Source organism: Brienomyrus brachyistius, chromosome 8, assembly GCF_023856365.1.
Source record: "Brienomyrus brachyistius isolate T26 chromosome 8, BBRACH_0.4, whole genome shotgun sequence".
Lineage (NCBI taxonomy): Eukaryota > Metazoa > Chordata > Actinopteri > Osteoglossiformes > Mormyridae > Brienomyrus > Brienomyrus brachyistius.
Window position 1 is genome coordinate 20146071 of NC_064540.1, and position 24201 is coordinate 20170271.

General features: G+C 44.2%; 3 protein-coding genes across 4 annotated transcripts; 1 reads left to right on the forward strand and 2 right to left on the reverse strand.

Annotated features, from left to right (window-relative positions):
- Positions 1–449: 449 nt before the first annotated feature.
- Positions 450–5059, reverse strand: c8h6orf89 (chromosome 8 C6orf89 homolog). 2 transcript variants are annotated; one of them, XM_049022650.1, is made up of 7 exons: positions 3988–5059; positions 3461–3626; positions 3132–3280; positions 2474–2619; positions 2228–2360; positions 1552–1675; positions 450–1294 (listed from the first exon to the last, which is right to left on the reverse strand). In XM_049022650.1, the coding sequence occupies exons 1-7, from the start codon at positions 4174–4176 to the stop codon at positions 1212–1214; spliced, it is 990 nt and encodes a 329-aa protein (XP_048878607.1). In that variant the 5' UTR covers positions 4177–5059; the 3' UTR covers positions 450–1211. The 2 variants fall into 2 exon arrangements, with proteins under 2 accessions (XP_048878607.1, XP_048878606.1); XM_049022649.1 differs by having other exon boundaries at positions 2228–2363.
- Positions 5060–6721: 1662 nt separating this feature from the next.
- Positions 6722–18507, forward strand: LOC125747514 (ADP-ribosylation factor-like protein 8A). The gene is made up of 7 exons (XM_049022845.1): positions 6722–6920; positions 11112–11192; positions 11495–11568; positions 12755–12848; positions 13572–13639; positions 13829–13899; positions 14981–18507. Exons 1-7 carry the CDS (start codon positions 6798–6800, stop codon positions 15028–15030), a joined length of 561 nt encoding a protein of 186 aa, XP_048878802.1. The 5' UTR covers positions 6722–6797; the 3' UTR covers positions 15031–18507.
- Positions 18508–19744: 1237 nt separating this feature from the next.
- Positions 19745–23630, reverse strand: LOC125748124 (G-protein coupled receptor 37-like 1). The gene is made up of 2 exons (XM_049023976.1): positions 22749–23630; positions 19745–21972 (listed from the first exon to the last, which is right to left on the reverse strand). The coding sequence occupies exons 1-2, from the start codon at positions 23460–23462 to the stop codon at positions 21106–21108; spliced, it is 1581 nt and encodes a 526-aa protein (XP_048879933.1). The 5' UTR covers positions 23463–23630; the 3' UTR covers positions 19745–21105.
- Positions 23631–24201: the final 571 nt, after the last annotated feature.

The window sequence follows — 24201 nt, forward strand, 5'->3', positions numbered from 1 at the left end:
TGTTCAATAACTAGTGTCTAATGCAAACAGGTGTCCTAAGAATCACACGAGGGTGATACCTTTAAATGTAAAATGCCATTATAGAACACATTACTGTAATTTTGTAAATGTACACCTATCATAAGAGTAGGGTGGGAATTAAAATGAAGAGAACCACCTAAGTGGGACTTTTGCACCCTGCTGAATAAACATCTGAAACAAGTTGCTGGCAAGAATCAGTGTTTTAAGTACAGGAACCGCCGGGGGAGGGAAGATCTGCAGGTCTCATCGCTGACGAGCACTCCTTAAATACTCTGACATCATCAAGATGAGCAGATTGTTAAAGTGCAGTCACAGGCAGCTGTGCAGACAGGCGACAGGACGAACCCAAGACCTGCAGCAGGAAAGAAGGATGCGGGCAGGGGCAGCTTCGGTTCTGCTGAAAAGAATGGCACCGAGACGCAAAGGACGACGTCTGCCCCAGGCGGAATGGTAGTTTACCAAAGTATTTGGTATAGTTATGAAGTACAAAGCATTGATTTTCATTCTGATCCAATGTCAGTCACAAACGCAAAATTAAGTACATCAATACAAATATTCTTCTTGTTAGACCTATGTTGAACTTTACATTCTCCAGTAAGGTTTGGTCAACTGGTACATTTGCACAAGTCACATTTCCATTGAGAGTGCAATCGTATTACAGTTGATTTTAATCGTAAGTGTAATTTGCATTAATCTATGACTGAGGTCAGACTACAGGTCAGGGGGAGCAGATTCCACCAGGTGCCAGCAAAAATGCCAGTTACAAGGGTTCGTGTTGTGTTCTTAACACGCCTGGAATGGCAGTCAGAGGTGTCGCACAGCTGAGTCTCCCACCTGCTCCCCTGGCGCAAAGCAAAGATGGAACAGCAATTCGGAGAAGCCTCAGTGATGTGAGACTGATCACCGATCAGGTGCTGCTTGCGTTCCCAGCAGGCCCGGCTCTCCATCTCTCACCCAAAGGCTTTAAATGCAAATAATGTGTGATGAATTGGCTAAATCGGTACATCAAAGTGGCAGCTCAGCCAATAGGAATTAATGGGGGTGGCTTGGCGAGGGCTTTGAGTTCTGTCCCCTCCCTTTTTAAATTCTCCCTCTTCTTCTACATTTACATTAAAGGCAGAGCCAGCTCAGCCAATGGGAGCTACAGTGACCTCACAGCCATCTTCTCTCTCCAATCTTCAGTACATATTTCAGGGGGCTGAGCCATCACAGATGATATTCTGCCCCTTGCCAGGAAAAAGCTCCACCTGCCAGTATCGTGGGTCCGCATAAACTGCAGAGAGACAGTAAAGATTAGTTCACTGTGCGTGTTCTCCAGTTAACTTGTCATAAGAACGACGCAATGCAACTAATACAGATGCAACTGTGTGTAGCAGAGCTGACAGGGAAACAGGTTAAGAACTGCCCAGCTCTGTGCTTCCAGAATTGTCAGAGTATAAATGACATTCGGCATGTGCGTGACATTCTCAGAAAGTGACCATACATATGGGTAGGAGGGTGATGCAGTGTATTTGTGTGTGTCTTGCTCACCCAGATCCCCGGGGCCTAGCCACAGGCTGAAGGAGCTGCAGTACATGTGACACTGTGGGACAGGCAGCAGTCGAGCCGTAGGGAAGCCCTTTCCAACTAACAGCCAGCCATGCAACTGCAGGGCCTGCAACAGAAATGACTGATCACTGACACACACAGAGCACCTGTAATGGAACAGACACCAGTGCAGGGCCTGCAATGGAAATGACTGATCACTGACACACACCCATGCAGGGCCTGCAATGGAAATGACTGATCACTGACACACACCCATGCAGGGCCTGCAATGGAAATGACTGATCACTGACACACACCCATGCAGGGCCTGCAATGGAAATGACTGATCACTGACACACACCCATGCAGGGCCTGCAATGGAAATGACTGATCACTGACACACACCCATCCAGGAACTGCAATGGAAATGACTGATCATTGACACACACAAAGCACCTGTAATGGAACAGACACCAGTGCAGGGCCAGCAATGGAAACAGGGACCACGTACACACACAAATGCACAAAAGCAATGTTCGCCAACACATGCATGGGCATGCACCGTACATGAAATTGACACCACAGGACACACTATTAGCACATTTGTGTTCTGCCTGCTGTCGTGCATATGCCTTGGAGCTTATGTAATGGACAATGCCTACGTAGCTGGAAAACTCACTCTGCTCTGTGTCTCTGTAGTGTGGGACACAAGGCAACCATGCAGAATTGTTCCTGTGAGGTCCAAGAGGGGACAGAGTTCTACTCCAGGGAAGAGCCAGTGAAGCACATCCTGCCCGCTGCCCGGCACAGACCTCCTGTCCAAAGGAAGGCATAGATACAAAGGATATTTCTTAAAATATTTCTTCTTCAAATCTTCAAGGATATTTATAAGCTCAGAAACATCCCACCAGGTGAAGGCACTCACAACAGCAGAGTGAAGTTTGCAGGCTCTGGTGGGAATCCCTGAGAGGGAGACATTATGGGATCTCCAGGTAAGATGCTGAAGTCTTCTGGGTGTGCAGAGTAGAGCAGCTCCAACTGGTGGTATTGCAGCCACAGTGCTTCCCCACCCTAGGCACACAGAGAGGAAGTGATGTCACTCATTACGCAGAGCCAGAGAGAGCAACGGTCACAACTCAAAGCATGGGGGCGGAACCAAACATTATGGGATTTACACAAAGGCCAAAAGCATTGGCAGCAATAACTTATTAATTCGTGGGGCAGGGTCAGAAAGAGCAGGATGAATTGCTACAGATGTGAAGCCACAGAGATCAGAGGCTACCATTTACGCAGCTGGCAGAGCAATAGAGAACAAGGAGCTGTCACTCACACAGGGGCGGACCCACAGAGAGAATGTGCCGTCACTCGCCGTGCACATGGAGAACAGCCACAGATTTCAGGGGCTGTCATTCCCAAGGGGGGGGTGGAGCCAAAAACAGAAAGAGCCGTACAGTGTGGGCTGAGAGCTGGGAGCCGTCACTCACGTAACACTACTCGCAGTGCACAAGCAGCAGACAGACATCGAGCGACATGGGGTCTCACTGAGTGACAGCATGCGACGAAAAATGTGACACGCGGCTGACCTTGAACAGTATGGGCTGCACGCCTCTGCGCAAGGTTGTGGGACCAGACAGCGACCGCACCACGTCCAGGATGGTGGAGACAGCCGCACACCCAGAACAGTTGACCGACTCTGCCCTTGGGTGTCCTATGCTCCACCACTGGTGGAACCCTGTGGAAGCACAGGTGCAGGTTAAGCACAACCTTTTCTGCTTTACACATGCCCAAAGAGCTCCTTTCCAATAGCATCTAAGCCAGGGAACTCCTGGGACAGCACTGATGTCATCTCCAGTACCCACAATCCCTTTGTTCAAACCACTGTCCTGCTCCCTCCAGGTAATATCCACAATACCTTGCAGGTTGTACTTCTTGGCAATGGGCAGAGAGAGGAGGCGCACATGGCTGAGGGGGGAGGACCAGTTATGGGTCCCGGCGATGGCCCAGCCCAGCTGGGGGTGGCTTTGTGGATATGTGAAGGCCAACACCACCACCAGAAGGAAGCCCACTGCAACTACAAACTGGAGATAGTGAAGTTAACAATGTTAAGAAGAAAAAACAAAACATCAAATACATCCCTGTCTTTGAATGAGTCAAGACTTGTGGCTCCATTTTCCTGCTATTACTTATTAATGAATAGCTTGAACACACAGCTTAACAAAGTCCTGCATTTGTCAGAATCCATTCCAGCAAATGATAGGCCACACTTGGGGGGAGGGGGGTCAGAGATATGTAGTTATCGGATTACTGTATTTAGCATAATACAGACGTATTTATCATGGCTCAGTGTTGTGCGCTACGGGCTGTATGAGCAAATCAAACTGTTCTTTTTGACCTAACCAATCACGATGAAAGGGTAACAGGGTCCAGGAAGTCTCTCACCTTGACAGTGGCCAGGAGAATGGGGAACTGTGGTGGTTCCCTTCGTGGCTCGTTCGTTTCCAGCACCTGCTTGATGAACCTCTCTATCTCCTTCTCTGACATGCCATACCGATATCCAGACTGGCGCAGAATATCAATACTTTCCGACAGTTTGTCATAGATGCAAGGCTCACTCAGTGTCATTCCCATGGCCAATGAAATGGTTTTAAAATGCGTTGTTGGATTCTTTGTTCATTTTCTTTAACTAAACCGAAAGTATGTCGTTTCCATTTTTATGGAAACGAAGACGACATGCAGTGCTCGTCACATTTACCCGGGCGAATCTATCATACTGTGTAACATACACAGGCAGGCCACAAGTTTGACTTGGTCGACGTGGGCAGAAAAGCTTAGAGTCGATAAAAAAAAACACGCTCTCGTCAATATAAGGCCATTATTTTTCTCCTCACAAATAACCTAACTAAAACTTCTCTGGTCACACTGACAGCCTACGCAATTTGTTTCGAAACGAGTGCAGTACCACGAACAACGACGAAAATGCACAAGTCTATTAAGAGAGACCCTGTCAAAAGGTCTTTTTCCATAGCCGACGGTGCTGCAGAAACATGATAAATCGATCAGAGTTCACGGCGTGACGTCACCGGGCTGCTAGTCACGGTTCCCATCGAGCCTGGCCAAACCACCCATCTCACCAGGCCATAACTTGTGCCATATTACGCATCGGTTAATGTCAACAGAGCCTCCCCTCAGCAGTCGGGAATCACTGCCGGCAAATACTAGCTATATGTTTAGTACTAACACCACGTCGCTAGCTAGCTCACTAACTAGTGATAGCGCCCGATACTGTGCCGCTGCTATAGACAAGCATCTAGCTACCCTGACGTCTAAATAATCAGAGGCTCGAAACCATTTGTGGTCTTTCTTAAAACATTAGCAGAATCTGCGTCCACAAAACGTTCGCCTCCAGTAATAAACACCTGACGTTGACATTTCCGCATCGCCCACCTCCTCTTCCACCTGCTGGGTTTCCCACTCCCAATATTATTACTTCACTTCCTTTTTCTAAGGTCTGCTGACCGTCGATTAGTATCCGCAGATTCGACAGTCCGTCTGAGACTTTTGCCAGTTCTTCGTCCGATGTGCGGCGTTTAAACAATTTTTTTATTTCAAATGCACAAAAATGTGTTACGGGAATTTAAATAAAAATTCTTTCTTCAGTTTTCACTATGTCGAAATTGCTACTTTTAAAATCATTAACTTAAGAAACATGCAGGTAGGGATGGAGTGGTAGTTTAAATGGAAGGGCTACATTTTTATTACATTGGCTTGAAAAAGTCAACATATTGTTCTTCTTTTTTCTTCTTCTTCTAGCAACCTATCCCAGGCCACACAAACACGCACTATGTGTAATTAGCAGAATATGGTGTAGGAAAATGGCTTTAGAAATTGGAGTTGGGGTGGTGGTGTATTTGTACGAATGATTGTGCATCCGACCAATGCCATTAATAGATCATATGATTCATAATTGAGTTGTATCACATAAGATATTTTATTGATCCCAGGAGGATTTTAAAAATAATAAATAACACACGAATTTGCATATCTGCCCTCAATGAAAAACCTCTTCTATGGACTCAGTATGAATATGAGAAAATCAGACCAAAACATAAGATAAAATTGATTTACCTGTTTCAGGCAATCACACTCACTTTAAAAGTGTTTCAGCGTTTCATGAACAATTCATGCTTTTTTCAAATCAGGAAATAATAATACCTTTTTATTATAAAAAGAACCTTTTTGATATTTTTGATGTATCATTTTTTAATCATTTGACGTCTATGAGTCTTTATGTGAAAGACAAGGACAAATGCAGCTGGGATTTTTCCTACATTTTCATTCATTATTTTTATGCCCATAATTACATAATAAACCAAGATCTTCATTGTGGTAATTAAATACTATCCTGTGATGTCAGTAAAGGTGCAATGACATATAAAACAATAAAAATTCCTCACATGTAAACCCCTAGTTAATTTATATTTCTTTATCTGTTTATTCATACACACATCAAACCCACAACCATGGAGGTGTGAGACCTAACTAATGGTCTACCTCGTTATCCACATAAAGAATGACAGACCAATCTAACTGGCTTGCTTGTTAGAATATAGGAGTGATGAAGACAAATCTGTCTCCCATGTTAGTATTTCACTACTTTTTCCACCCTCATCTTCCAACTAGATACATGTCGATTATTTCTTTTATGGTATGAGCGGTTAATAATGTATGAGCCACTGTGTGTGGCTGTGTGTACTACAGATGTTTGAGTATTATGCATGCAAGCAGAATTAGTAATAAATCGATTTGTGATAGTCTTGAACCGGGATATCTGGAAGAGTAATTATTCATGTAGGGTTTTCAGAACCTACACCGCCAACAAATGAGGGATCTCTGCATCACCTCGACTAGTTGATGCCGCCAACGCAGGGGGGCGCAGTCTCGTGAGGCGGTTCAGCTCCGCGCGCTCCGGCACGCCTTTCGTTAAGCCAGCGCGTTTCCCGGTGTATTGTTTCCTATCGGTAGCGTATGGATCCGAAACCCCACCCAACGAGGAAGGACACGCCTTAGGGAGAACGACGGGTAGTAAATCGAGGAGAGCGGCTTTAAACGCGAGGGCGTGCATTACATTGGTGCGAGAGAAATAAACCGATTTATATAGCCGATTGTTTGCGTGTTCAGCCGGGTGACGGTCACACGGTCAGCTGATATTTTGCTGCGATTTCGCCCGGGCTGCTTTTCATCTTTACAAGATGATCGCCTTGTTCAACAAGCTCCTAGACTGGTTTAAAGCGCTGTTCTGGAAGGAAGAAATGGAGTTGACGCTGGTCGGCTTGCAGTATTCGGGGAAGACCACCTTCGTCAACGTGATTGCGGTAACGAAACGTTTATTTTGCTCCGTTTCACTTTACAGCGAGGATCCATATTAGGTTTCCTTTTTGTTCCTGGCTGGAGTTTGCAGTCTCCCGATTGACACGACGCTCCCTGCTAAATTAGCCTTTATGGAGTAATATGGACGATCATTTCAGTCAAGTTTGCTGGGTTTAAACAGAAAGGGGGGGTGTTTGCTATTCCAATATCCACTTGTCGTCTTTGGCAGTGTTAATGGCGAAGCTCTTATCTTGCATCGTAGGACTGTCAGCTTATTAATTGTACAGGGGAGGCAAAATCTCATGTGAACTGGGCTGCCAGCAATGACGACATCCTGTCAGCCATTAGATATAACGGTCAGATACACCGGATGCTTTATAGATCTACTGTATCTCACACGGCATATTACGGTGTACCTTTCTTTAGCATGATTATGATTTCTCTCATGTTTCAACACCGAATCGGGGCTAGAGATCTGCATGGGAGGCTTTCAATTTTTAATGACTAGATAATTAAAACAACAAAGCGAGATAGGTGTATTTACTGCTTTTTCTGCAGAAATGGACGGTGATGAGCTCTCTGCCATATTCAGGCCTAAATAAATCCGTGTTTTTTTTTTTTTAAAGCTCAGCACAGGTTTCCACCGCCTCAGCTCTTTAGGGTCCGGTACTATGCATCAAACTCGTTGTATTCTGTTCGACTCAAAGCTATTAGATGAAATTCAGGGTCCGATTGTACAATGAGAGAGACGCGTGATTGAGTTAACGACCCCGCTATCTACCGTCAGCAGGGGGTCCTGGGGGCCTAATCGTTTATGTTGGGTCACTGATAGGTCTTATGTGCTAAGCAGGCCCAGGATTCATCGCCTACATTAGAAGGGTCCGGGATGTTACCCCACTGTAACTTATGCCAAATCTGTATTATTCTATTATAAACCTAAAATTAGCTTTATCAAAATCGTTGGGGTGGTTTGCAAACTCTACAGACTATTTACAAGGTAATAAGGCTGTTGCATACATGTAAATGTGTGCGCAGACTTGTCTCGATTTGAATTTTTTCACTGGAGCCAGCTGACCAAAGTTGGCCTCCTTGGTATAGCTTGTCTTTTTGCACATCAAATGATTGACGACTTGTCTGTTTTATGTATGTCTCTGGTTTGAAAGATTGTATGTTGAACAAGCCCTCTTATTCAACATATAAATCCATGGGAATATCCTAGCAGGAGATGAATTTCGATAGCCAATATGCAGTACTTCATTATAATATAGATTCAGGAGGTCTGCTTGAAATTAATGATGAGGAGGTGGTGTTTCATTTCGGGGGTGGGGGATTGGTGCCCATGTCTGGAAGGTTGTTACTTCCAGTGGGTGGCATTGAGAATTTATTTATTTTTTAATCACTTTTGGGCCCTTGAGCAAAGCCCTGAAGCCCACTTGGTATACGGACATTAGCTGACCCTGCTCTGTGATTCTCACTTGTGCGTCACTGTGGACAGAATTGTCTCTCAAACATCTTGCGTCCACTGAGTATATCATCTTTACACTCCATCCAAAAATGGCAGGTAAAGTTAATTAAACTAGAAACAATTTGGCACCACAGAAAGCTCGATAAACACAAACTGGATGACATTTACCGAGGAATCTTGAAATCACTGTTATGTGCAGAAGTCTGATGTATGTCTATTTTGCCAGTTGCGTGGCTGTCAAAGCCCCTTAGCATTTGTTATGGTGACCTCAGGTCGAAGGAGGAATATTCCGACTTGTCACCTGAGCTTGACGAATGATACACCATGGGATCAGGCAAGATGGAACGTTGCATGGATTATTTCATCGTGAGTCACACTGTGGCGAAGTGAAAGCACAGGTCAAGGATTTTTGAGGTTGAGTGTTGTTCTTGGTTCTGCCCAGCTACTTCCAGCATTTCCAGATGGGTTCTGCAATTTAGGAAGAGCTGCTGCAAGTCAGTGCCAAATTATGACTTCTTCAACAGGGGAAGTCCTGCATATCTGCCCTCAAGACTCCTGTCTCTGAGCTTTTAGATGAATCCTTAATGGTTTGCATTATACAGATTGTGTTAAGAGCAGAAGTTATGCAGAATCTTTGGTGGTCATGTTTACCTGCAACCCCCTTAAGATTTCTTGGATGTACTGTTTGTCATCTGCGGTAGATGGAGGTCAGTAGGTTATGTTGGTTGGCCCAATTACTAGTGTGTCAGGTGCATTATGACTCTGCTTATTCATCTGGAATTATGGGGGTGTCGAGTAGTAGACACGACTCTATGAATGTTCCTCCTGAAACTGATGCGCATAGCTAGCAGACAGTTGTCTCTTGCTTGCTGTGTGGCTTGGTAAGAATTTATTGACTACAGAAACAGCAGGTGACTGATGCTTAGATAGATGTTTTCTATGGGGTCTTCATTTAGTGCTCAGATTCTGGTGTCTACCCAGGATAACCTGGTTGTGTCCAAAGATTCTTGTGGTTGCAGGTAGGGTGGCAAAATTCTGGGAATTTTTCCATTGATTCCAATATATTTCCGTCAATTCCCATGGAAAGTTTCTATCTTATATTTCCAAAATGACCCAGCTTAACTTCCCATGTAATGGAAAGTTTACAGCTCCTTTGCATGTCTATTTGCAGGGGGGATTTCTGACCATAATTCCGGTCAGTGTCTGGGTTTTTTTCAATCGCATGAAGTTTGCTAACTGCCCCCCCCCCACCCCCACACACACACACAGCGTATCTCAGGACTGCATTGAAGGCATCTTTTACTATGAGATGTTGGGTTGTTTACAGAAGAACATGGCTGTGGTTAAGGATCCAGGTATATGACCAGAATCTTGTGCGTTTAAATAACGGAGGAAATATTTTGAGCAGTGTGTCCAGGTTAATGCCATATTCAAGGGTAAAAGTCTATATTTTTTCAACTTTCAACAGTAACATTGTATTTAAACAAGTCTGATGCCACAGTTTGACTACATGAACATCTTTCCTTCTCATTGGCTGAGCAGTGACATGTGATCTGCTCAGTAGCCCCTGTGGCACAGAATGTGAGGGAGAACTGACATGTGGTCTTGTCACATGAGCTCTCTTGAGAAATCAATGGGGTGGGGGTGCTGAATTCTGGTAGTGAAGACTAGCAATTAGGTCTAAGTTCCTCTTTGATAAGCATGAACTGAAACCTTCTGACTTCTGTTTACTTGGACATAATACAATTACAGTATATTTGTAATCGCCTTGTACAACTGACCCATTTATTTTTATGTATTTTTTATATATATATATATATATATAAATTTTTTGATTTTATTTAAATATGTCTCTCATATCCAGATCAGAAACTTTGGACACGTTTAGCCAGTTTTTGCCATGTTGTGTTGTATTAGTAAGGGAATGGCCGTTGAACCCTTCAGAAAAGTGTTAAGCTTTCTGAATGTGGGAGTGATTGGACTCTAAGTTTCTCCCTCTGGTCAAAGTGAATGTGAGTAAGCAGCGGCTCCCTGACAGTTTGCGAGGGAGAAGCAGGCCGTGAGTAGGAGTTTCAGGTGAACAGAAGTGTCTTTGGCTGGAGGCGACCGGATAAACGGCACCGCACATCTTATTAAATGCGGGTTTTTGCATTTATTTCTTGTGAGAGTTGGTGTCTGTACTCTGAGCAGGCTGTACTCTCGGCTTGTTCCCTGTGCTTCCCACTGTTATCTCCAGATGCCCCTACAGGAAAAGTGGTTGTAAGATGGACGCATGGGTGAAATATTTCCCCTTGAAGTTCTGCTTGGTCTCTCTCTCCTTTGCAGACATATAGTAATGTCTATGTCTTTGTTTCCCATGCGGGGGTAGATTCTCTTCTACTTTGGAAATACCTGGGTGCTTAAGTGGGGACGTAGCAGCATCACTCTGAGATTATGTGGTTGTTATTTAGCAAATGGGCTGCGCTATCTGTGGGGTGTCTGCAGTGATCTAACTGAGTTGTGTGGTGGGGGATATAAATGTAATTTATGTGATCACCATTACAAGCAGGAGCTTATGTTTAAAGTTGCTTGGAGTATTTAGCCATTTATACTATTGATTACAATAGCACAGAGTATATTTTAACCAGAATGTCACCTACTGGCTTGGAGCAGCGTTGCTTTACTGCTCCTTTCCTAGCAGACCCTCAGTAACCTTCACAGTGAATCCTTGTTCATTTTCGCCCCTCCCCAGTCTGGCCAGTTCAGTGAAGACATGATCCCAACAGTGGGCTTCAACATGAGGAAGATCACCAAGGGGAATGTCACCATCAAGGTCAGGATACCATGGAGATAATAATAATAATAATAATAATAATAATAATAATAATAATAATAATAATAATAATAATTAGTACTGGTAGTACTAGTAACAGTGGTGATAGCAGTCTCATTCGTGGACTAATTTGAACTCTTGTCTTTACATGTATATATACTTCTCTAGTCAGGAATTTGTATGTCTGGTGAGTAGTGTATCTGGCCATATATAGGTATGTATAGGTGTCTTTTTGTGCCAGAATTGGTAGTAGTCCAGTATTATGATGTTGATGATGGCTGTCTGTCCTTTTCTCCTCCCAGCTGTGGGACATTGGTGGTCAGCCACGCTTCAGGAGCATGTGGGAGCGGTACTGCCGAGGCGTGAGTGCCATCGTGTGAGTACCTGTGCTGTGCGTGAGGCCTGGGGTCTGAGCATCTGCCCTGTGTGAGTGCCTGAGAGGCTACTGGTCTGATTGCCTGTGTTGTACTTGAGGGTAGTACTTGAGGGGCTGTTGGTCTGACTACCTGTGTTGAATGAGTACATGTGCTAGGTGTGTACCCAAGAGGCTCTTGGAATGAGTACCTGTGCTGAATGTGTACCTGAGAGGCTGTTGGAATGAGTTCCTGTGCTGAGTGTGTACCTGCGTAGCTCTTGGAATGAGTTCCTGTGCTGAGTATGTACCCGAGAGGCTGTTGGAATGAGTAGCTGTGCTGAGTGTGTACCCGAGAGGCTGTTGGAATGAGTAGCTGTGCTGAGTGTGTACCCGAGAGGCTGTTGGAATGAGTAGCTGTGCTGAGTATGTACCCGAGAGGCTGTTGGAATGAGTAGCTGTGCTGAGTGTGTACCCGAGAGGCTGTTGGAATGTGTAGCTGTGCTGAGTGTGTACCCGAGAGGCTGTTGGAATGAGTTCCTGTACTGAGTGTGTACCCGAGAGGCTGCTGGAATGAGTAGCTGTGCTGAGTGTGTACCCGAGAGGCTGTTGGAATGTGTAGCTGTGCTGAGTGTGTACCCGAGAGGCTGCTGGAATGAGTAGCTGTGCTGAGTGTGTACCCGAGAGGCTGCTGGAATGAGTAGCTGTGCTGAGTGTGTACCCGAGAGTCTGTTGGAATGAGTAGCTGTGCTGAGTGTGTACCCGAGAGTCTGTTGGAATGAGTAGCTGTGCTGAGTGTGTACCCGAGAGGCTGTTGGAATGAGTTCCTGTACTGAGTGTGTACCCGAGAGGCTGCTGGAATGAGTAGCTGTGCTGAGTGTGTACCCGAGAGGCTGTTGGAATGAGTAGCTGTGCTGAGTGAAAAGTGTTTTGCTGTTTATTAAATCCACAGTGCCACATTACCAGCACATAGCTTGATATCTGAGGAATATGTAAGGATTTGGTGAGAGAAAAAAATGGCTGTTGATGTTATAAAATGTAATCTATAGATGGTAGCACATTCATGTTTTTATACCTGAAGAAAATGTGTGCTAATTAAAACCATACTTTATTTTTTTAGCTCCTTTCACCCTGTTTAGATCTGTCAGTAGTAACTGACTGCCTGAACATTCCTTCCCAGTAAACGTGTAACTGGCGTTTTTCCCTGCAGTTACATGGTGGACGCTGCAGACCGAGAAAAGATTGAGGCTTCCAAGAATGAACTCCACAATTTGTTAGACAAACCCCAGCTCCAGGGCATTCCTGTGAGTATTTGACTGGACTTCATCTCCCATGAGGCACTGCCTGCCCAGTACAGGAAGGAGTTTGCTTTGGCTTTCATTCTATAGTATATTTATGAATACTAGGAACTTGTCTCCATTTTGTTGTTGCTGTCAGTGTACTTGAACAGGACAGGCATACAGCAAAAAGTGTGTGTGTGTGTGTGTGTGTGTGTGTGTGTATATATATTTATATATATTTAATATGCAACTATATAACCAAATATATTCTGAATAGTTGTCAGATTACATGAACTTTATTGATTCCAGAGCAGAATACTTGTGCAAACAGAGGCTAAGTACAGATGAGCATACAGACAAAATGCAAAGATGACACACAGTGCAATTCAGGTAAATGCAATGCAAACAAATTTAAAAGTATGGAGCACACTCATGGAATCCCGAACAAAACAACATTATGGAATGTTAAATAATTCATAAAGAAATAAATTAATAATAAATAAATAAAATAATCAGGGATTGACCTTATTGTTACAGAAGTACGCATTTGTGGTATAAAGGTTGACATTTTTGCTAACTTCTTATCATTACAGTGCAAATGTGTATTTATTTTATTCTATCCCTGGTGATGATGATAAATTAGTCGATCGTAAAAAATACTCAATCTTTTTTTTCAGGTGGACGTGAGAACCGGTTGGGGTTTTGTTCTTGGCGCCAACAGTAATTAACCTGTTTCTCACACTGCAGGTCTTAGTTCTGGGGAACAAACGGGATTTACCAGGGTCGCTGGATGAGAAGGACCTGATCGAGCAAATGTGAGTGAATATGTTGCCTGCTTTGGGTTCCCTGTCTGTCTGTAATCTCTCTCGGGCTCCAGCTGCTGACATGGCTTACTGTTCCACACAATGTTAATAGAGTCCATCGGCATGCACTGCTACTGCCACGAACTGCAGATTCCTCCCGTGGCCTTTCTGACAGGATTTGATTTTTTACGTCTTCTCCAGGAACCTGTCCGCCATCCAAGACAGAGAGATCTGCTGCTATTCCATCTCCTGCAAGGAAAAGGATAACATCGGTGAGTTTGTCCTTCAGCGCTTGTGTTCCGTTTCGGCCGGAGCTCATCTGTAATAGTCGGGCCTCCACCCATCGATTTGAGCTGAGCCTGAATCGCGAGTCCCCTCCCCTCTGTGTTCTGCTTGGCCAATGAGAAGATAGGGAATAAGCCTAAAGGCCTTTTGTGGCGATCCCCCTCATATCATCCATGAAAGGCTATTTCGCACCATGGATAGGATATTTCCTTAAAGTGAGGACGATTCCTGGAAAAAAGATGGACGGGATGGGTAGTCTGTTTATTTGGGGTAAAAATACTTGGGGAAAACTATTAAATGGTTCCCTGTATATTAAATTGCTGTTATGTGGGGTACAACAATGAATACTTGTTTTATAGTACATGTACTCATTTGGAAGATGCAAAGTAATCTCCGAGAGACGGATATACACAACAATCTTGCTGCTATCAGGGAGTAACTTGGGTACAGGTCTAGGATAAGCTTTCAATGGCAGAGCAGAAACAACTGCAAGATGGTTGTGGAGAAAAGATCTTTGCAAGATTGTGGATCCATGTTGCGTCTCCCTTCAAATATCCATCCATCCATCTTCCAAACCGCTTATCCTACTGGGTCGCGGGGGGTCCGGAGGCTATTCCAGAAGCAATAGGCACGAGGCAGGAAACAACCCAGGATGGGGGGCTAGCCCATCGTAGCCTTTCAAATATATCCCTAATAAAACCTAGTAAGAAGCGCTAAAATCTAACTCTAAAGTGGAGTATGCATAAACACCTAATAGTGACTATGTATACTGCTGGATTTAGGATGTGTTGTATGCAGGGTCAGAAGCAAAATGTGACTGGGTGTCATTTTGTCGTCTTCCTGCCCTTTCTGACTGGCTGATCAGATGGGGGCGCCCCCTGGTGGCCACTGGGCCCCAAGAATTGCTTCGTTCGCTAATGACATGCATGCACATAATTTCTAAAACGTAACTGGTCCTCCTGTTTTAACTGTTACTTCGTGTAGGACTGGATGGGATATGTCAGTCTGTCCCCCCGCACTGCCATGTCTAACCCCTTCACTGGTCTCTTCCTGTGTACATGCTCACAGACATCACGCTACAGTGGCTAATCCAGCATTCGAGAACAAGGAGAAGCTGAGTCACGCAGGTTCCTGAAGTCCTCCTCGCTTCTGGTCTGCCCCGTCACCCTCCCTACTTCTGTCCCATTCGTCTTTTCCTGACCCCGTCTTGTCCAGGATGTGTCCATCTTAATGGCCTTTGCAAGGTTAATATCATCAATTTGGTTCCATTTCTGTAAAAGACGGGACAAAAAACATTGTTTGCACTTTCTTTTCTTTTTTTTTTTTTTAAATTCTATCTGATCGTCTTAATGGATTTTACACTTGGGTACATTGACACTTGTTGCATAACTTCTGGATGTCGTTCATTTCTAGCATTAATTGATTGGCCGGAAGCAAAGGAGATGTTTGAGTTCAGCAGTAAGGCCTTTCTGTTCCTCCGTCATCCAGCGCATTTAAATGTAAGAATCCCTTACTGAGCTCATCAACATTACAGTCTCAGATTTTGTTGAAGTTAACCAGTCGCTGTGGGAATGGTGAGCCAGATCATGTGATTGTCCTGAGCAGTCCGAGAGCTTTGAGGAGCTGAGCTTGTCATCCCGGGGCTTGCTTCTGTACCTCACAGCACAGACGTAGCTTTAACGTTACGAAACCAGGGCTTTTTGTTGCAGGGAGAAATCTTTCTTGTATGACGACTGGTTTAAAATAAGTGCTTTGGAAAGTTTAGGCGCTGAGACACTAAATGTCTTAAAATCCAGTGCAATATTTAACATTCATTTCCACATCTGTGAATGGCAGGCAGTGAGGGGTAAATGTATTTAGTATGTGGTTGCACATTTGCTATTAGGTCGCCATAAGAATGCTAGACTGACATCTTTTGACTATGCAACAAGTTTTTCAGTTTGTTTTAATTTCTAAACATGCAGGACTAAACTGTTTGTTTTAAACGATTAACACTTGCCTGTCATTACTAAGCCATGCTGGATCTCAACAAACCTGATCAATACTGGTATCTTTATTTCACTGATACATTTTATATATGTAAAAACGAAAGCGATAAGAACAGCCATTTTCCTAAAACTTGGCTCTCAAAGAAACACTTAAGGGTCTCGTTTTATGGTTTTTGTCACTGTGTTCTTAGAATATTGTTCTTTTATAGAGCTTTTTATCGTTTCCAAATTATTAAAGATAATGTATAATGGAATGACACAAACATTGTTGCACTTGGGCAGGTACAAGAGAATCTTGCCAGTGGCGGTTTACTGCGAGCAGGAAGTACATGAGAGAAATTTGTCTAGTTATGAAAGTATTACAGAGGGAAAAACTGTTGAGAAATGTCACTATTCCACTACACATCCAGATGCATTTTAACCATGTAACACTTGGGTGAGAAGAGGGTTCATGTCATATCGGGGTCTGAGTAATCATTGCTGGGGTCATAAGATTACATATGAAATGTTTCATAACGGTGGTTTTACAATAAACTTTGGTTATCCTGTAATTTCATTGCAATCACATAGAGTAATAAAATAATATAAATGTGTCAGTTTGCCTGTTTCATCTCATTAATGCCATTGTTAATTTTGTTTTCAGTGCACATTTGTAATTTATGTAACGTTAAACTTTTGTTTACAATTTGTGGACGTTCCCTTGGCCATGGTTTTCAAGCTTAAGGTATTAAGCAGTATGGATTGTCAGGTGATGTAAAGGCTGGATGCTGATCATGGTGCCAGGGACCGTGCAAATCCTTGTAAGAGAGAAGCTATTGCTTGTCTCTGTAAAATCCTAGAGCTGAAACATGTATTCATATACATATAATATAATGTATGAAATACTGCGGTGGTTATTTGTGCTCTCGGAACAGCCTAGTGATGAGTAACTCCGTACGTGTCTTTAACGTGTCTGAATTCACAAGATAGACTTTGACATCGACATTGCATGATTCCTGTTAAACGCCAAGCTTACTTACCAATGTCCCTTTCAGTGTGTTGACCTCTTTGGCTCTGCCAACTTCATCTGCTGCAGTGTAACCTTTGGCAGAAAGAAACTTGACCAATACCAGGATGAATATCACATAGTTGCCCGTAACCTGAGTTAGTTTAAAAACATTCTTTATTTTGTGAAGTAATTAATCCTTGTGCTTGCCATCAACTGTGTTGCCTTTTATTTAATTTATTTTAGTCATTTGCACGGTACTACCTTCATCAAGTGTCTGTCATATTTAATATCGGTACTGAATAGCGACATGTTATTGCAACAATGTTAAATGTTTTTTGATTTTTTTTTTAAATAAATTCATAATTGTGCTTATGAGATCTTGTATATAGCTACTTAAAACCAAATGGGCTGTTTTTGATATGGCATCATCTTGCTTGTGGAGGTGAGGCTGAAGAATGTCTTTTGATGTATTATGGCCATTGGAAGGATGTGTGGACCTGATGTGCAAATGCATTGTATCCTTAGATATTTAGATCAGTAGTTTTTAAAGGGGTTTGAATTGCCAGAGTAAAGCAAACTTCTGGGCTTGGTGTGAGCTTCCACTGAACAGCCATTCTGATTGGCTTTGGAATGTGCTTTTTAATAGTTTGTGATTGGTGTTTGGAATTCACTTTCACTTTTCAGTTCTCTGTCTGTGAGAATTTTGTTCTCTTGTTCCGCAAATGGTAGAGCTCCTGAGAAGGCTGTCAACATGTTTTCTTGTTTTCTTCTAAAATAAAGGCAGCTATCACTATTATGTTCCCACAATGCGCCCAAACTGGATGATGAAATGTCGATATCAATTGCTCGGAACATGGAATTTCATTGGGAGGCTGTTGTTGAGTTTATTCTGGGTGAGATTTGACAATGAGGTGAGGGTAGAACAGCATGTATGCTTGTTTGCAGTAGGATTCCAGGTGAGGTTGACATTCACCATGAGAGAACGGACTGGTGTGATGCTCTAAATCAGTCAGTTGGTGTTTTATTCATTTAAATATATATTTTAGCACAGTGTTGGGGAGGATAGTCTAACACGGGACCTGGTTTGTGGGGTACCTGTCTGTTTCCTTTCCTGCCTCCTTGTGTTCTTTTCTTCCGTTCATCCCACATAAAGACTTCTGTCAAGCACCCCAAGAGGAAGCTGTGCAAAGAGCACGGTGCAAAATTACGAGGAGAAAGGTTCCCATGCTTCATGTGGGGTAGGACAGCTGGATGGTCTTCATGTTTATGGTTGTCTACAGTGGCTCCGCCCCTTGAACTATTGTCATGGGGATCATCTACCAAGAAATATTACGCCAGTCATTCTTGCGTTACATCTTCAGAACGGTGTTTCTTAAATATGTATAAAATGTATTAACATGGCTGTCCCCTTTTAAAGTTTGTTTTGCATTAAAATGAACTTTTTAAAATGACCAATATATTCCAACATAACCAGAGAACTTTGTGTTTATGTTCTAAAACTTAAAAAATTAAAGTTTATTTTATCTCTCTTTATATTACATTGTTCTGCCAGTGATAACTGTATTGTTGCTATTGTTATCTTGAAATAATTTACAATAATAAAGTTTCCCACAAAGGAAGATTGATTGGCTGATTTTTTTCTTCTTCTTTTTTTCTAATATCAATTTTTGCGTAAGTTGGGCAGATGTGGGTTATTTATCCGGTACGTATACTGATATGAGGTCATTTTCTCTGAAAGCGCCACGTTGAAAAAGGCAGAATAATTTTGAAATATGCGGAAATAACACTTCGTTGATCCACAATTGAAATTAATTTTAAGTAATGAGTTTTCTAACTAAACATGGTCCTGCTACGTGATGTACAACAACTTCAGCAAAACAAATCCTCATCTAATCGTAGAGAAGAGTCTAACATCGTTTCTCTCAAATCGAGCCGTATTCCCCTCAAAAACATCAGTGCAGAATACGTTGATATCAAGACTAGAGCGGCCAATCCCTTCTTATCCAGCAGAGGGCAGCATGTGCGCATGCGGTCGTGAGCAGAGTCCGCTGAAGTAAAGGACGGGGAAAACAATGCCTCTTTTTCTGGGTGTTCCCCCTCTTCTCAAAAGACACCCTGTTGAACGGGATGATCCTTAACTGTAAGATATCACTTTTGTAATTACTTTTTTGTTGTTTTTGTCACTACATTTGTGGCTTTTGGATAGACAGAATTTCATATTGTATTGCAGGGTGATTTGACTATGTACAAGCAGTTCAAAAGTAATGGGGAGAGTTGGTTCACATGATAACAAGGGAGAATTTTTTTATTACTGCTATAATTATGGACCATGCTGTCCAAGGTGATGTTGTTATGGCAACCAAAACACAAAGTGACATCTGCTCTCCAGAAAGCGGAGCAGTCTGTTAGGCACAAGGTGTCCAACGTAGTATGAAGCTAATGGATGACACGTCTTGAAGCTGCCTGCTAACGCTACCAATTAGCTGTGTATTACAGCGAGTCGGGGGGGCAGACAAAGAGCTGTATTCCATGAAAACTGTGGGGGGTGGGAGAGCGTTAACCCACATGTCCTGGAATGACCCCATTGGGTGCCTCAATGTAGCTGGTAGCTTGGTAACTTGGCGGGGGGGTCTCACCCGAACAATAGCATCACTTTGGGTGGAATAAGCATCTCCTGTTTGCAGCCCAGTGAGGTGGGCAGACAAATATCCGGACCCGTGGGACGGCATTGAATGAGTAGGATGGTGAGGTTCATAAAATGTGCCCCCCCACCCCGACCTTCACAAAGGCTCCAGTTGTGCGTGGTGATCATCCAAGACCGATGTGTTCAAACACAAGTAGAACGCAATTCGTGGAAACAGCACAAACCTTTTTTTTATTGTATAAAGGGCTTCACAATCATTAAAATGTATAAACTGGAGGAGTCTACAGTGTAGAGACAAAAGCCTCCTTTTATACATACAAACGGTTTGGTTTTTTTTTACAGATTTTCCACAAAGACATTCAGTCTATTCCTCATACCGAAAACAAAATGCTTATGTGGACCAATTGTTTTGCACATTATTGTAAATGAGTAATACTGTTTCTGGTGCAGAATTGCACAATTTGACTGTATGCATACTAATGTGAAAAAGAGGAAGATATTTCTGGGTAATTTTCTAATGTGGATGGAGTCTAACAATGTTTAACTTCCATCAAGCAGAAACTTTGGTTTGCCCTGTTAAACGCTGACAGAGTTAATGCTAACGGTAAAGAAATGAGCCAGGACTGGCCCTGAATGTGCTTTCTGGGTTTGCAAAAACCTCCCCATGTAGACAGAGTTTTGACGCAGGAATGTATTATTGCTTTACAACGCTGTTGCAGCAATGCTTATAACAATGTGGGGGAAACAGCGGCCTCTTAAATGTCTTTAACGTCACCCAGTGACACTTGAGCCACACAGCATGAAGAGAACGGACAGCTGATAGCACATGCGTCTCAAAGGGTCCAAGACAGACAGTTAAGAGCCCTTAAGAGTGAGTCACATCCTTTTGTTCAGTTTCTGCCACTGTCTGTGTGTGCAGTAACAATATCAGGTCAAAGGTCAGTCTATCTCCATCGAGAAATGGTCCAATCTCTGTTCAGACAGATAGGGCCGAGCTCTAGTGAACATTAAGGCGCAAATCCCTGCATTCGCATGGCTGCAGAGCTGACGGATCATAAAAGCCACGTGCTTTGAGTGGTATTTTGTACTTCCTGTGGACCAGCAACCTTGAGGCACCATGAAACAAAAATAATCAGAGCAGGACTAACTTATCTACTGTCAGCCTAATACTGTTAGTGCTCATGCTGAACAGTTAACTATGTTACCATTACAACGAACAAAATAGCTAAACAACAACTTGCGGAAAGGCAGAAATGTGGTATTTGTGGTAAGATGACCTACAGATTAGAGCAGTGTTTTGTTAGCCCGGTCCTTGTGGGCCCACAGAGAGTTCACGTTTTCGCTGCCTCTCATCAAACTGGCTGGCAGGAAGCTTGGAGGGAACAAAAATGTGGACTGGGGTTTCCCAAGGACCAGTTCAAGAAACACTGGATTAGCCCTAAGGTGCATTATTGAGACAGACAGTGGGCAGGATGATACTTTGAGTGGTCCTGATAAGGAACCAGCAAACCCATCCACCGGGAACAGCGTGTATGAAAGGTGCGTCACGGTACAGTGTAGGAGGGGTGCTGCTTCAGCATGGGGTCCCGATGGCCATGTCAGACAGACTGCGCATGCTTTTAATGAGGCGGACAGACGGAGGTCCCAAAGCCTGGACCCCGCTGATGGGGGCGCTGGAGGAAGCTGTGGATGGGGTGGAAGGTGTGGAGGGTGTGGTAGGGGTGGAGGAATCGCTGTCAGACAGGTGGTCCATGCAGCAGCAGCAGCAGCAGCAGTCGGCGAAGGCTCTGCCAAGCGGGCGGCACAGGCACAGTAGGAGCAGGGGGGTGGCTGAAGCCCGGGCAAACAGAAGGAACTGGGCGACCAGGGCCAGCAGCGAGCGAGCGCCAGGGGGCATGCGCTCAGAGCCGTAGGCCAGCGCCGCACTGCAGCCGCTGGCGGGCAGCGTGCACGCACCGTACACCAGTGCCAGCACCGTCACCACCGAGTCCAGACGCCGTCCCCCATGCCACTCAGCATGCTTGGGGCCCGCGGGTGGGAAGGAGCTGTCGTCGCGGCATGTGACCCTCCGAGTGACCAGCTGGCAGGAGAGTGTGAAGAGTACAGGCAGGCAGAAGTAGCACCCAAAGTGCCACCACATGCGTGCATCATGATAGGTGAGCGCCAATGAGTAGACCGACTCTGGAAGGCTGGGAGATGGCCTCATGGAGCAAGACTCCTCCAGGATTCTAGGGGGCGCTGGAGTATCCTGGCTCACCTGCCACAGCAACAGCTCGGGCAATGCCAACACCATGGAGCCCACCCACACCACGGCCAGCTTGGCCAGGATGGATTGGCATGACTCCAACCGCTGGGCCTTGGGCTGCATACTGGTGGCCGCGTGGAAGCGGTCGATGGCCAAGGCACACAGGCTGAAGGTGGTCACACCCTGGGAAGACACCTGGACAGAGCAGGGGTGTTCTAACGCATCACAAAAAGCCTTAATTAATATATCTTCACTGCTGTTTCATGGACTTACCTTCTCAATTCTCTTCTCAAAATAAAGCAACACAATCTGTCCAGGACATTAACTTGCACCTTTCACAGGATACTCTTCTTTATTACTAACCACATTCCTAAGTACTAGGGCCTAGATTTCATTACAGCAGGGGGTTTCATGTAAACAGATGACAGTAACTGTTTTGTATTATTAACAACAAAATGATGCACAATGATTTGTTTGCATCCGGCCCTTTAAGTTTAATTACCTTTCACAGCCTTGGCATGCTTGTAGAGCGTCCTAAGTATGTGCAGTTTAAACAGAGGAATGCATTGTTTTTGAATGAAGTGCTTTTTCATAGGAGCGATCTAATCCCCTTTCAGTGGCTTAGTGATCTGTACTCCGTTCCCATCATGGTTGATATCTCCGTTTATCCAAACAGACAATTTGCATACGCGACTCATTTGCATAATAATAGACAAACTGCAACAATAAAGTCAATGCCTGACAGCCGGTGATGTCTCAGGCAAGTAACTGTGCGGTTTTCTGAGCGCCCAGCAAATGCACTGACCGAAAGCAGACAAATACTGAATAGTAAGGCATTGTGAAGACAGGACCTCGGCGCTGAGCAGCTGCGTCTTTTTCTCTGTGCTGCCCCCGTTGGAGTCCAAAAAGTATCAATGAACTTTAATAATAACGTACATTTACATGGAGCATAGGGCTACTGAAAAACTCACCTCTAGGTAAGGCACGATCTTGCAGGATACGTCCCCCAACAAGCGTTTCTTGGTTATCTCATTGAAGACCACCACAGGCAAGCAGGAAAAAAGTATCAAAAAATCCCAAAAAGCCAGACCAGCCAGGATGCAGTTCCAGGCGCTCTTCATGTAATAGTTGTGCCACACGATGCACATCACCGCCAAGTTGCCGACGATGCCCACGGCAAAGACGATGAGCGACAGGAACATCACCCCGTAGGCGCTGTAGGAGCTGCCCATGACGGGATACAGCGGATTGTAGATCCGCTGCCTTGTCCTCTTCGTGGAGCTGCGGTTCCCTGAGTCATCAGGAGAGCCGCTTGCCCTTTCCCCACTGTCGTTATCCACTGTCCATGGGATGTTTGTGTGCTTGGTAGTTTTTGGTGTAGTAGAATTGTCATATTTGTACCTGAGCGGAATCTGTTGGTCAATTGCATGGATGCTCTTCAACTTTGCGCCCCGCGGTGCTCTTCTGTGCGTGGGGTCGGATTTAAACAGAGGGGTATTATAATTTCTTAGCTCACCATCCTTATATCTATTCACCCCCATGATCGAGTCATATTCCCATGTTGGCCAGGTAGGAGTTCGTCCCAAAGACGATCGTTGCTCGTCCTGCGAAAAGTTCAGAGAAGCAACACTTGCTGGCTCGGCGGCTTCCACCAGCAACAGCATCAGTGTGCAAAAGTGTTTCATCGCTCACGGTTTTCTCAGGTTTCCTATCCGGCGAGCCAGATCCTGATTGCGGTCTGGGTGACGAATAAGCGAAACTACGCCGCAAATGCTGCCCTAATTCATGAAATGCGCCTGTGGGACAGAGGGGGTGCATCAGACTCTGAGAAAGAACCACCCCAAACTCCCAAATCTTCCTAGCCAAAGCCCACCCACCCACTTTTTGGTCAGAATATATGCTTATTTGTCTCACATTCCCGTTGCACCCCGTAGATCGAACCGTTACCCAAGATATTATTATTAATCGTCACGTTACGTGTTTTATACAGATCACTCTATTTCTGTATACAGAGCCTTATCTTAAATAGGTATGCGTCGGCTACGTGGTCTTGCAAAACATGCGTATTGTTCGACCAAATATGTATATCGTTTTAGGAAGGTGTCACGTGAGCGAAGCGGGGGAAAAGTGACGATCCACTTAAGACTCGGAGACAAACAAGGTTTATTAAGATGAACAAAGAACAGTGGGGGAAAACTCAAAATAACAGGGCCAGAAGTGGTCAAAAGAAAAACCGAGAGAAAAAAAACACAGATTAAATAACTGAAGAAACCATAATTAAACACAACTATGGAGCAGGATTAAGGAAACCAAATACATACACCACATTTAACATCAAAGAATATAGTCAACCAATCACTGGAGAACAAACCAGGGCAGGCATTTAAATACACAGTAAACTGGGGCATGCAAGGAAAAGGTGTA